Raw genomic sequence first — 13,811 nt, 5'->3', positions numbered from 1 at the left:
TTGGGTATTTGGCCCAAGATTTCATAGCATGAAAGTGGCAGAAACAGCATTTGAACCCAGGAACTGGCACTCTGGAACCCAAGATTTTTCCAGCTGACTGTATTATGCATAGCCTACCCTTGTTTTTATAACTGCACTCCAAGAATCCTGATGTGGAATAAACAGATTTGTACTTTTTATTTTAAAGAAAATAACCAAACAATATTCTTACAGATAAATCTTTGCTCCCAAAATGATAATTTCCTTAAGATAAATTCCACTGATTAAAATTGTTAGAGTTCAGATGTTATTTGCACACTCACGGCATCAAATTTTCATGCAAACTTAAATCTTAAGGCAGCTCAGCCTGATACACATAGACTGAAAACTGGAAGCAATAAAGCACTAAATTCAAATCCTTTTTTCTTTTCTAGCAAAACTCATCACCACCGTGTATCTTGTTGGGAAACAAGCCTAATAATTCTGTTCTGATCTTAGAGTTATAAAATATGTTGAAATCTAAAAGATAATTCATATGAATTCAAATCTGGCAAAATCTTTAAGACACAAGTACCGTGCATATATTATAGGCTTTCAGTATGGGTTTGATGATTGACTAGTCCAGATCTGGAAAGTGTCCTGTGCTTCTTGTTTTTGTGATATTTGCTCTAAAGAAATGTTTGCCTAAATCCTTTGAATTAGAGATCATCTAGAAGCTGAATAAATGATTATTGGAGCATTGAGTTTAAATGGCCTTAGTTGACCTATTGTACGTTTTGCAAATACATCAAGGAATTATATCTACCATTGCTTTAATAGAATTTCCAACTGTGCCTGTTTGCAATATTAGTATGTCTGGAAATGCTTTTATACATGGAAATTATTGATGGCAGATATTAAGTTACAGCAGCACTTTGGAAACAATTTGAGCTTTTTGTATTTTAACATTTTCCAAGCCAAAAATTAAACGAAAAGGATGGCATCTGTATATATATTTGAACATTTGACTTTCCTTGAAAAATGTGTATCCCATTTGTAAACCAGTATCCCCAAATCCTTCCTGCATCATTAAGAGGGAAATTCTTGTGAAATAATGTCTACATTTAGGAAAAGCAAGTTGATGAAGACCTATTTTCATTGTCTTCTCACTTTTAAAATGATCCAATGTAATTGAATTCTCTTCAAATCACTCATATACATCTCATACCTCAACCACCCACCCAACAAGAGCCCCCACTTAAAAAATTGCTCCCAACTCTGGGGTTAAGTTCTTCCTAGCCAGCACTCCAACTGTGTCCTTGGGGTGGGTGCTACACACATATTCGATTTCAAATAACTGATCCCGAATTTCCACAGTTGTCTTTGCTCTCAACTTCCTGCCTTCCTATATTTATACACCATCGTTGTGGATTAGGTTCTCAAACCTATTTTTTCTCTTCGATAACATCTGGAAAGAATCAGTATGACCCAGTGGTTTAAAAGACTATGGGGATCAGCTAGATCTGGCTGAAAATCCCAGCTCTCTCATTCACTGTGAAGATGAGCTGTTAATTTAAACTCATTAGTATTTCCTCATCTGTGATCTGGGCATAATAATCATATATATGTCATAAGGTTATGAATAAAGGTTAAATAAGTAGTGTGGGTAAGGCTTATTAAGTTTCCTGGCTCACAGAAGTTATTGCTAGAACCCTAACGCAAAGAGGAGTACATTTTCAGCTGCAGGGTGACATAACAGTTTCTTGATAGAGTCAAGACTAGAATTCAGTTTTTGGTGACTCCAAGTCTTGCTCTCAAACCTCATGTACTCTATCCAGTGCAGTCTTCCCGGGTCTCACTTTTCCAGCTCCCAGTCCTTGCTTACTGAATTTTAAGAATCAATTTCTGTAGATTCTCAAAATTTTCTTTAATGCCATTTCTCCCATCTCCCAGGAACAAAAGTTCTATTACCCCTGTGGCTGTCCTCTGTATTTATCATTATTATCCACCTTTAATTCTGTCATCTCATCACTTATCTTCTGGGTACACCACCCTTTATGACCTTGTCTTTGTAAGCATCTCATCTCTATAGCTATCACAAGATACTCCGGACCTCTTCTCCTCCAGTATAGTGTAGGAGTTAAGAAACAAGTTTCTAAATCCAGCTTCCTGAATTTGAAGCCCTCCTTACCCTTCAAATCCCACTTCTGTAACTTTTTAGCTTTGAGACCTTGAATACAATTTCTGCCTCAGTTTCTTTTTCTAGAAAATAGATATTTAAACTGTACTTACTTCTTTGAGTTCTTATGAAGATTAAAGGAATGAATGCACATAAAGTACTTATGATAGATCCTGGAATATATTAAGCATATATTATCTTAATTTTAACAATTATTAATCCACAATTATAATCATTATTATTATTTGTTGAAGATTTCCAAATGTTGCATAGTTCAGAGTTATTATCCCTTCAGGTCATCTCCTTGTTCCCTGATACCATTCAAGAAAGACTTTTCCTTATCTGACTTTCAAGTTATTGTACTTACATTCATGATGTACTGAATGAACATGAGTGAAGTGCCTGAAACAGTACTTAGTACAAGTGAAGCACTCATAACTTTCTTTTGACTGTCACCCTTCAGCAGCTGACCCAGCTTACACTTGACTTCCTTTTTGAAAGTCTCTTTCCTTAGATTTTGAGACCCTGTTCTTACCTGGTCTGATTCTTTGCTAATAATTGGTCTTCTCTTTCTACATCCTTCCCCATTTGTACATACTTGTTCATCTCCCCACATAGTAGAAGTTCTTATTTATCTTTCTCTCGTAAGATCTTTTACTTAGTAGGAATTTGGTAAATCATTCCTGATTTTATTATTTGCCTTGATTCTTTTAACTCCCTACATAAAGTGTTTTTTTTTTTTTTTTCCTCTACTCCAGTCAGTTGTAGCTATTCACAAGCCTGAACACACTCTGGATTTCACATCACTCACAGTTGTTTTATTTCAAATATATCAAATTCCAAACTCTCTTTCTGATGGTAGCTTATTATTCCTTTGTCCATTTCACTTCCTCTTCTTACTGTATTATCACTTACAATGCCTAACATTTGATCATTACTCCAGATACTGTATTAGTTGTTTTACATACCTTATTTCACTTCATATTTAGCAACAATATCATGAAATAGTGATTATTATGCTTGTTTTTACAGATACGGGGCTTAAAGCTCCTAGAAGTCAAATGACTGTCCCAAGGTCACAGTGCTAGTGGCCCTGGCAGAGTCAGGTCACAAATTCATGCCTCTTAGATCTTTTTCATATGCCATTTAGAAAGTTTAACTTGTTAAATGTCGACATGAATATTATAGACAATAATTATTATAGTAATTCTGTGGAAGAACAGAATTTTTAATAATATAATGAACTTTAAAAAGTGGTTGTTTTCTGCCCATTGGTTTTCTCATTGCATCAACCAGTGCTCCATAAAGTGATAGGCTCCAAAGTACCTCAGAGAGTGTGGCATTTGACTACCAGAGCTCTTGTCGGAGCAGGCTGCAATTGTGTTAGAAATTGGCTCTCCAGCTGGACTGGACTGCAGTTAGGAAACACAATCGTCAATGGTGAGCTGCCGCTGCTGGGATGTGAAGCAGACATGAATGTTAAGCAATAGTGTCCACAATTTGCAACCCAGGAACTGCCAAATTGACAGCTAGGCTAAACTATAGCAGCCTAGGACGATGTGACTCGTTTCTCTGGTCAGTCAATACAAAGTCTTATATTGCCCTTTGATGAATACAATATCCCTGTCCCATAAACCAGGATGCTGGCTATTATGAAGCTCAGTTAGAGTCTTAGCCAGCATTTCATGTCTGAGCGCCCTTGTAAGCCTCATAATGGCCTGAACTCTAGTTGGATGGGATTAGCCTTTCAAGTGAACATGCAGTTCATTAAGCATGTAGAAGCTCCAATGGCAGCCGCACTTCTCGCCATGAACTAAATAGATTTCTTGCATTTTATCTAGGACTAGATGAAAGGGATGTGTAATGCTGTGCTAGAAATAAATCTTGACTCTCTGAGGGACTTTAACAGATAGAGTGAGTGTAGGAATTGAATAATATTAGTAATGAACAAGACTTAAAAAGAAAATCTAAAGGTTTGGGGGGTTTTCTGTCTCTTTTCCAAGAGCATGGACCAAATGATTGTTTCATCTCATTTTTGCTTTGAGGATTTTTTTCTTTCAGGCTTGTGATAATAATGTGGTATTTCACCAGATAAAAAATCTGCTTATCTTCACCATTCTCTCACATGTTGCTATGCCATGCGTTTCCTTCCTGCAAGGGACATTTCCAACTTGCCATTATAGACCAGGAACTGGAGTTGGAACTGAAGAGTTCTTTGATACGAAAACCAAAGGTCCCTGCCATCAAGAATATCATGGTCTGGTAGCGGAGACAAATGCATGAAGAGTTCACAGCTGTGCAAAACATAGCATAGGAACCCCAGTAAACAGATGTAAACCAGACTAAAGGGCTAAAAAAAAAAAAAGAAAAAGAAAAGCTTTTAAGAGGAAATGATATCTAACTTCAGTTTGGAAAGAAGAGTAGGAATTACTCCAGAGAACAGTGTCAAGGTCACAGAAATCCTCCACATAGAATTACTTCACATATAATCACATATTTAAAACACCAACAAGTAGGGATGCTATTGGGATTATAGAGTGGAGATTTTATGAATGTATATCCAATTAATTTTCATTAGGAATATACTTCTTGGACCAGAACATATTCCCTGGTACAATGCTAATATACCTGCATATATGAAAATGTGCATTGTTTAATCACGTGGGTACTTGGTTAAACACAGACATCTTAACCTTACAAATAGAATCATTGGTTTTCAGGCACCTTTGAAACTCAAGAAATGAGAATCTAGAGAGAGGAAATCAAAAGATTTTGACTAGTGAATACCTTTAGCAAATGCTTTGTGGCTTATGGGGAGGTTACTAATTAACATTAAGGTTACTAACATGTGCTTTTGAGAATGTCATTTGGAGAAAGTGTTACCTGAGAGTATTGAGAGGTCTTAAAAATAAGAACAAAAGTAGCCAGATATTTTCCATGGCATCTTTAATTCTTCTGTACTTAATTGTTGAAAAACTGGTGACTGAAAATTTGTGGAAGTGTAATAGAACATCTTTAAGAGAGAAAAATTTCTGGTATTGAGCTTGAAATCTCCCTCACTGATTATAATTAAGTAACATTTAGCTTCCTCAGTGTACATTTGTACATTTTCTGTAAGAATCTTTTCTTAAAAAGTTGGAGGTGTAATTTGACTCATGTATTGTGCAAGATAAGTATGAATTTAATTTTTACAAATAAGTCAGGAATTTCTCTGTGGCTGTTTATCCCATATAGTCTTTGGAAAGTAGAGGTATATGACAAAGATTCATTTGAAATCAATATTATAATCACAACCAATTTTTAAATCATATTTTAATATCATATTTGTTAAAAATCTAAATAAGGTTTTAATCTATACTGGAATACATAAAATAAGATAAATACTTTTTTTTTACTTAAACATTTCCCAAAATTTTGACTAATAATCAAACCTTTAAAATGATTTCCGGCCAGAATTTGAGCTGTTCAAGATAAATTGCAACATATTATTTTAAACTGCTCTTAAACTAACATATTTAGTGAAATCCATGCCAACTCATACATCCAAATTACCTTCTTATTTATGTTCTTCAAGTTACACAGAAAGTAAAAACGAAACAGCGATTTCTTTGGAATTTGAAATGCCTTAACTGTGCATAAGAATGCAAGATACTGAGAGATTTTAAGATTGCAAAGTCAGTGAAAGATTTTATCCTATGTGGCTTCAGGGCTACCATTTTGTAATGAAGTATTTTCTTAATAAAATACACATATTTTAACCAACTCAATAAAGAGAAAATGATTATTGAGGCAAGATTCAGGAGACCTGGAAATTTTACTATTGACCCTGCCACTTATCCATTTAAACTCTTCAGTGTCTTACTACTGAACTTAGTTAATTCCCAAATCTTTACTGTGGACTGCATGTGCAGCCACAGGCTTCATTATGGTAGCTGTGACAAACCTAGACAGTGTATTAAAAGCAGAGACATAACTTTGCCGACAAAGGTCTGTATAGTCAAAGCTTTGGTTTTCCAGTAGTCATGTATGAATGTGAGACTTGGACTATAAAGATGGCTGAGCACTGAAGAATTGATGCTTTTGAACGTTCTGGAGAAGACCCTTGAAAGTTCCTTGAACTGCAAGGAGATCATCAAACCAGTCAGTCCTAAAGGAAATCAACCCTGAATATTCACTGGAAGGACTGATGCGGAAGCTGAAACTCCAATACTTTGGTCACCTGATGTGAAGAGCCAACTCATTAGAAAAGATCCTGATACTGGGAAAGACTGAGGACAGGAGGAGAAGCAGGTGACAGAGGATGAAATGGTTGAATAGCATCACCTACTCATTGGACATGAGTTTGAGCAAACTCCAAGACATAGTGAAGGACAGGGAAGCCTGGCGCACTGCAGTCCATGGGGTCACAAAGAGTTGAACACTACTTAGGGACTGAATGATGACAATAACATGCAATGCCTTTTCTACTTCAGTGTCTTGAGACCTCTGCCCCAAATTCTCTTTTCCAGTCAAGGCTTTCCTCTTAAGCTATTGTCTTTCACAGCATCTTATTTATTTCCTTCACAGCACTCACAATAATCTGTGATGATTTTTCTTACCGATTTACTCATACACTGGCTACTTCATCCAGCAGAATGAACAGTCCGGGAGGGCAAGAGCATGGTCCTATTCCCTTGAATGCATCTAGAGTCTACCATCCTGTATCTATTGTGTCCTTCAGTTTTTCAGCAACTGACAGACCTATACTTGAAACCAAATCTCTGATAACTGTATCCTCTTTCCAACAAACTACAGTTTATAAAATGTCTTCTATATAGATTCTAAATGTATGAGGATACCAAGGTATATAAGTCAGCTTCCTGCCTTCAAAGAATTGTATATAATCTATTCAAAGATATAGAATGTGTCCTGTAATTGGGTAATTGCAGATGTTTTGCCTTTTTAATTTCACTGTCCATGTGTTCATTGATAGTATATCTAAATGCAATTTATCATTGTATGTGTACCTTGTATCCGGCTACCTTGCTGAACTTACTTTTTAGTTCTGAGAGTTTGTAGATTCCTTAGGATTTTCAAACATGATTTTCAAATCATGTAATATGCAAATGGGAATAGTTTTATTTCTTTCCATCTGATCTATGATCCTTTTATTTCCTCTTCTTGCCTGATTGTGTGAGCTATGGTAGCACTATGTTGCATAGGGCAATGAGAGTAAGCATTTTTGTGTTGTTCCTAGTCCCAGGGGGGAATAATTCAGTATCATTAAGCATAATATTTGTTATAGGTTTCTTATATATGCTTTTTATTAGGTGAGAAATTTCTCACTGCTCCCATTTTCTTTTTGTCATGAATATTGTATTCAGTTCAGTTCAGTTCAGTTGCTCAGTTGTGTCCAACTCTGCGACCCCATGAATTGCAGCACACCAGGCCTCCCTGTCCATCACCAACTCCCAGAGTTCACTCAAACTCACGTCCATCGAGTTAGTGATGCTATCCAGCCATCTCATCCTCTGTCGTCCCCTTCTCCTCCTGCCCCCCATCCCTCCCAGCATCAGAGTCTTTTCCAAGGAGTCAACTCTTCGCATGAGGTGGCCAAAGGACTGGAGTTTCAGCTTTAGCATCATTCCTTCCAAAGAAATCCCAGGGCTGATCTCCTTCAGAATGGACTGGTTGGATCTCCTTGCAGTCCAAGAGACTCTCACGAATATTGTATTGAATTATGTCAAATATTTTACATTAATTAATATGATCATGTGAATTTCTTTATTCTGTAAATATGAAGAATTACATTGATTTTGAATATTTCACCAGCTGTGTATGCTGCAATAAACCCTCCTTGGTCAAGCTGTATAATTTGTGTGTATGTACTACTGATTCTATTTGCTAAAATTTTGTGAAGGATTTTTTGCATCTGTATTGATGAGTAATATTGGTCTATAGTATTTTCTTTTCTTTTTCTTTTTTAGAAATAGAAAGTCTTTGCTGGGCTTTGGTATCAGAATACTAGCTTCATAAAATAGATAAGTTAAAAAGTATTTCTTCTATTTTCTAGGAGAAATTTTAGAATCGATGTTAATTCTTCCTTAAAAGTTTGGTAGGATTATTCAGTGAAATTATCTAGGCCGGAAAATTTCTCTTTGTGGAATGTTTTAATTATGAATTAATTTTTTTCAGATTTATAGAGCTATATGCATTCTCTGTTTCATGTGATTGAGTTGTGATTGTTTGCATTTCTTTTAAGGAATTAGCCCATTTCATCCAAGTCGCCAAATTCAGCAGAGTTGTTTGTAGTGTCTTACTATACTTTTGATGTCATCAGGGTTTATAGTAATATCCTGTTTCATTCTGAACAGTGGTAATTTGTACTTTTTACTTTCTTTGTCAGTCACCATTGCCAATTTTATTGATCTAAGAACCAACTCTTTGCTTCAATAGTATTATCTATTTTTTTGTTTTTAATTTTATTGCTTTCTGCCCTCATTTTTACTATTTCTTCATTTTACTTGATTTGGATTTATTTTGCTCTTCTTATTCTGAGTTCTTGAAGTGGAAGCTTAGATTATTGATTTGAGATCATTTCCAATGGATTTAGTACCACAAATCTCTCTCCCTCTTTCTCTCCCTCTCAGCACTGCTTTAACTGTGTCCTCAAATTTTTGGTATTGAATTTTTATTTTTATTCAACTTGATGATTTTTGTTTTCCACTGAGACTTTTTGTGGCCTATGGATCACATAGAAAGTGTGTTTTGTTTAGTGTTCTGGAGGCACTTGACAAGAATATATATCCTGCTGTTGTCGAATGTAGTGTTTTGTAAGTGTCAATTAGATCTTCTGGATTGATAGTGGCTTTTCTTTTCCACATTTTGCAGTACTATTGTTTGGTGCATATGCGTGTCTATGCATGCATTCATAGTCATGTCTAACATTTTGGGACCCCATGGACTGTAGCCAACCAGGCCCCTCTGTCCATGGAGACTTCAAGGCAAGAATACTGGAATGGTTTGGCATTTCTTCCTCCAGGAGATCTTCCCAACTCAGGGATCAAACCTGTGTCTCTTGCATCTCCTGCATTGGCAGGAAGATTCTTTACCACTGTGCCAACTGGGAATCCCTACATTTAGGATTGTTATGTCTCCTTGGTCAATTGCCCTTTTTATTATTCTTTTTCTATTATTGTATGTCTCTGTCTCTGGTAATTTTCTTTGCGCTGAGATCTACTTTATCTGATATTAATGGTGCCATTCCTGCTTTCTTTTGATCACTGTTTGTATGATATGTATTTTTTTCCATCCTTTTACTTTTTACCAGCCTATATCATTATATTTAGAGTGAGTTTCATGTAGCCGGCATATAGTTAGGTCATGTTTTCTAAGTCATTCTTCAAAACTGGGCCTTTTAATTGGCATAGTAAGTCATTTACATGAATGTAGTCATGTAATGACACACTTGTTTGACATTTCTTTTTTTCTGTTTATTATTTCTGTTGTATTACATTTTTCTGAATCTTTTCATGTCTTCCTATACACTACTATAACATTTTTCTAAAATTCCATTTCCCTTTATTCATAACAATTTTTTGTTGTTGTTAATCAACTACAGTTTATTTTATTTTATTTTTTAATTTTATTGTATTTTTAAACGTTACAATATTGTATTAGTTTTGCCAAATATTTGAATGTATATCTTTACCTAGCTTTTTCCTGATTGTCAGGTATTATATTGTGTATAACTATTTACCGGTAGTATCATTTTTACCAGTTCAAGTGAGGTATGAAACCTTAACTACTTTCTCTCTACTCTTTTCCATTCCTATATAATTGCTTAACTATTCTCTCTATGTACATTTAGAACCATATTAGACAATGTTATGTTTTATTCAGTTATTAAGTATAATTTAGAAGATTCATGAGGGGAAGTAAAGTTTATTGTATTTATATATGTTTCTCTATATATTGTATATATAATGCATATATAATGTTTTGTATATACACAAAATTTTGTATATATATGTATATATTCATATTTTTCTTATTCTTGCTCTTTCTTATGCTGTTGTTCTTTCTTTTTTTCTTGGTGCTCCACCATTCCTTTCTTTAAAAATACTTTCCTTTCTATTTATAAAAAAAATGACATAATTTCAGAATAGTCTGCTAGAGATAAATTCTCTTCGTTTTCCATCATGTGGAAATGTCTTGGTTTCTCCTTCATTCCTGCAGGGTAATTTTGCTGGGTATAGGATTCTGAGTTGTTTTCTTTTCATCAGTTGAAAAATGTGTTCCCAAAATATATAAGAGGAGAGAATAATCCCAAACTCATTCCATGAGGCCAGTATTACCCTGATACCAAAATCAGAAGAGTATTTCACAAAAAAAGAAGACTACAGACCAAAATCTTGTATGTTTGTAGATCCTAAAAATCCTCAGCAAAATACTAGTAAACCAAATCCAACAACACATAAAAGAAACTATACACTATAATCAAATCAGATTTATCTCAGGAAATCAAGATGGGTTCAACATCTAAAAATTATGTATTTAAAAATATACCATATTAAAACCAACCTTATCATCTCAATAGATGCAGATAAAAAAAAAAGAACTTTACAAAATTTAGTTCCCTTTCATGATAAAAGAATTCACCAAACTAGAAATAGAAGAGAACTTCCTCAACCAATAAATGGAATCTATGAGAAATACACAGCTAATATTTACTTAATAATGAAATGCTGAAAGCTTCCCCCCTCTAATCAGGAATGAGGCAAAGATATCTGTTCATACCACTTCTATTCAACGTTGTACTGGACATTCTAGCCAAAGCAAAAAGGCAAGAAAATAAAAGCCATCCAGGTTAGAAAAGAAGAAGTAAATTATCTTTCTTTGCAGATGACAGGATCTTGTAACAGAAAATTTTAAGAAATACACCTTAAAAAATAAAAGCTATTAGAATAATAAGGAAATTCAGCTAAGTTACATGATGAAAGATCAAAATGTAAAATATCAATTGGATTTCTATACAACTAAAAAATCTGGAAGTAAAATTAATGATTTTACTATGATTCATAGTAAATCATAATGATTTTAATCATTATTAAAACCATTTTAATCATTATTTGATTTTTAATCAATGATTTTTAATCATTTTTTTACTAGAAATGATTCTAGTTACCATAGCATTGAATACAATAAAATACATAGGAACATATTTAACAAAAGAAGTGCAAAAATTATGTAATGAAAACTATAAAACATTGTTAAAATAAGTTAGATTCTAAAATAAATGGAAAGACATCTCGTGTTCATGGATCAGATAACCTAATATTGTTCAAATGACAATACTCCCCCAAATTGATCTACAAATTTAATTCAATCTCTCCCTACATAAAAGCAAGAAGCAGAACAATGTGTATTGCATCTGTGATAGATAGATAGAAGATCTTTGTATCACTTATATTTTCATAAAGTCTGAAATGGTTTGCAAGAAACCAATGAAAGCATGTAAGCATTTATGTATGATAGTGGTTGCATGAAACTGAGTAAATGTGGAGACAAGGTAGCTTTATTCATTTTTTTTTTTTTTGTATTCTGTGCATTATTTTAAAAAAGGAAAGGGGAGCATGCAAGAGAAGAAATTCCCACCCCAGCAGCTTATAATGTAGACAAGGCTGTTTCTCATACTTAGACCAGGATCACTTAACTCATGAATTCAACAAATAAGCTCTGTGTGGAGGTACTCTGGATGGGACATGTGGCTTTACATTACTTTGGACTTCCAAAGAATATGACTGAGACTAAGAAAAGAGCAAATAAGGGGAGGAGGTCAGAAGGAGGTCACTGACTAATTTCAGTAGGATGTGAACTTCTTTATTCCATCTCCATGGTAGCTGTAGCTAAGACTCTTCCATTTTACTCCAGTTGGCCTTTTCTTCACACCGTGGTTGCTTATTCCAAGGCAGAGGAAATAGAGAGGAGGTGAAAGGTTTATATGAGGATAACTGCTGTGCAAATGAGTAGAGTAAGTGGGGAGTGAAAGAGAAAAAAATGCAAAGGTGTATGGAGGATTTCCTGCTGGCTCTATTTAACTTTGGGTACAAAAGCACAGCAGATAGACTTTTAAAAAGAGTAAAATTAGCCAGTTCTTTGACCTTGATTCATGTTTAGATTTGTTCAGATTTTGGAATTCAGATCAGAAAATGAGGAACCCATTTCCCATCTGAAAGTGGGAAAGACTTTCCAAAGGCCTTATCATCCTAACATGAGAAGCCCTCTGGTCCCAGTTCTCTTGTATCTTTATCTACACTTCTGCTCTGCACGTTTTTCTGCAGTTATTGAATTACAAACTCTCACTGCTTAATTGCTTTTAGAGATGGACCCCTGCACAGGTGGGAATGGATGTGCCCACATCTGTCAGAGTGAGAATGGCGTGGCCAGGTGTGCCTGTCACCCAGGGTACCAACTATCTGAAGACAAAAAGGGCTGTGCTGGTAAGAAGTTGAAGCTGATGGATTAATTGGGTAATTGTTTGCAATTTTGTGGTAATTCAGTTTTGAATAGTCAGAACAGCTAGGAGAAAGGTGTTTTCATTTATGCTTAAAAAGAAACATTTATATTCTTATTTGATCATTCTGAAAGGTATTTTTTATGATACTATTTAATACAAAAGCTCAGTGAAATTTTTAGTTACAAAAAATAATCTGTGTAGTTTCAGAATTAATTCTTTTTGTTTTCTGTTTTTCATTCTGAAATGAATTCCAAAATTAATATTTCAAAACCTTCCATAATTGCACAGGGAGTTTTTTATTATAGGCTACAGAAGGTGGGGCTAACCTTTGAAAATCAAGTATGTGCAAATGAGTGTTCTCAGAAGTTAGGAATAATTAAAACCAAAGAGAAAGAAACTCTAGAAATACAAGGTTACATATTTCCATTTCCTAGAAATAGCAAAACAGACATACTTCAATTCAAAGATGAAAGTGATAAATTACTTCATGACCAGAACTAATAAATGAAGTCATTCCTGTGGGACTGTCTTTGTTTTAAGAACTTCTGAGAAATCACAGAATCCTTCATTTTTAGCACGACATTTCCATGAAATGAAAAACAGTTTATTGGGGTTAATTAAGAAAATACAAAATGTTTCCTGACTAATGTGAATGATAATGCTTTGAGAAATTGAAAAAGATTTAGACATAAAAATTAGTGTTAAGTTAGTTTTTTTTTTTTTTTTCCTTTAAGCCAAAAGTAAGATAAAACTTTCTGTGGATTGTTAAACATACTTTTCTAACACAGAACATTTATGCTTTGGTCCTCTGTTTACATAGAACCTACCTTACTCTGTATCTGGCACAAAATAGGATCTTATTAAATACCTGTGGAAAATTTAGAAATATATATATAGCCATAATTTATAGAATATCTTTTTCAAATTTTTATTTTGATATCTGGAGTGATATTCCTAAAAAGACTGTCCCCAAAGTTTCTGCCTACTTAGAGTTTTGTAAATACCTTAGAAAGATAAGCATTTCTCTTAAACTAAGAGTCCTGGTGGGAGTGACATGCAGGACAATATAAGGAGGAAGTTCTATTTGGGAAAATGATAATGAAACCTATTCATTTAAGGCAGGTGTGGAGTAAGGGGAGCATAAACTTCCTGGGCCACAAAATGATGTTATACTGA

The 13,811-nt window shown here is 34.4% G+C and overlaps 1 protein-coding gene across 8 annotated transcripts in view; it reads left to right on the top strand.

The window, feature by feature from the left end:
* LOC113892654 (EGF-like and EMI domain-containing protein 1) overlaps nucleotides 1-13,811 on the top strand; it is a 687,432-nt gene that overhangs the window by 549,133 nt on the left and 124,488 nt on the right. For all 8 annotated transcript variants that reach the window (XR_003511104.1, XM_027541793.1, XM_027541787.1 and 5 more), the window contains one exon: nucleotides 12,499-12,618. Coding sequence is in view for 7 of the 8 variants with exons in the window: in XM_027541793.1 (XP_027397594.1) it covers nucleotides 12,499-12,618 (120 nt within the window). In the remaining variant the exon portion in view is untranslated. The remainder of the gene's footprint in view (nucleotides 1-12,498; nucleotides 12,619-13,811) is intronic.

This window comes from Bos indicus x Bos taurus, chromosome 1 (assembly GCF_003369695.1).
Source record: "Bos indicus x Bos taurus breed Angus x Brahman F1 hybrid chromosome 1, Bos_hybrid_MaternalHap_v2.0, whole genome shotgun sequence".
In the NCBI taxonomy this organism is placed as follows: Eukaryota; Metazoa; Chordata; class Mammalia; order Artiodactyla; family Bovidae; genus Bos; species Bos indicus x Bos taurus.
This window is presented reverse-complemented; position numbering and strand designations above follow the sequence as displayed.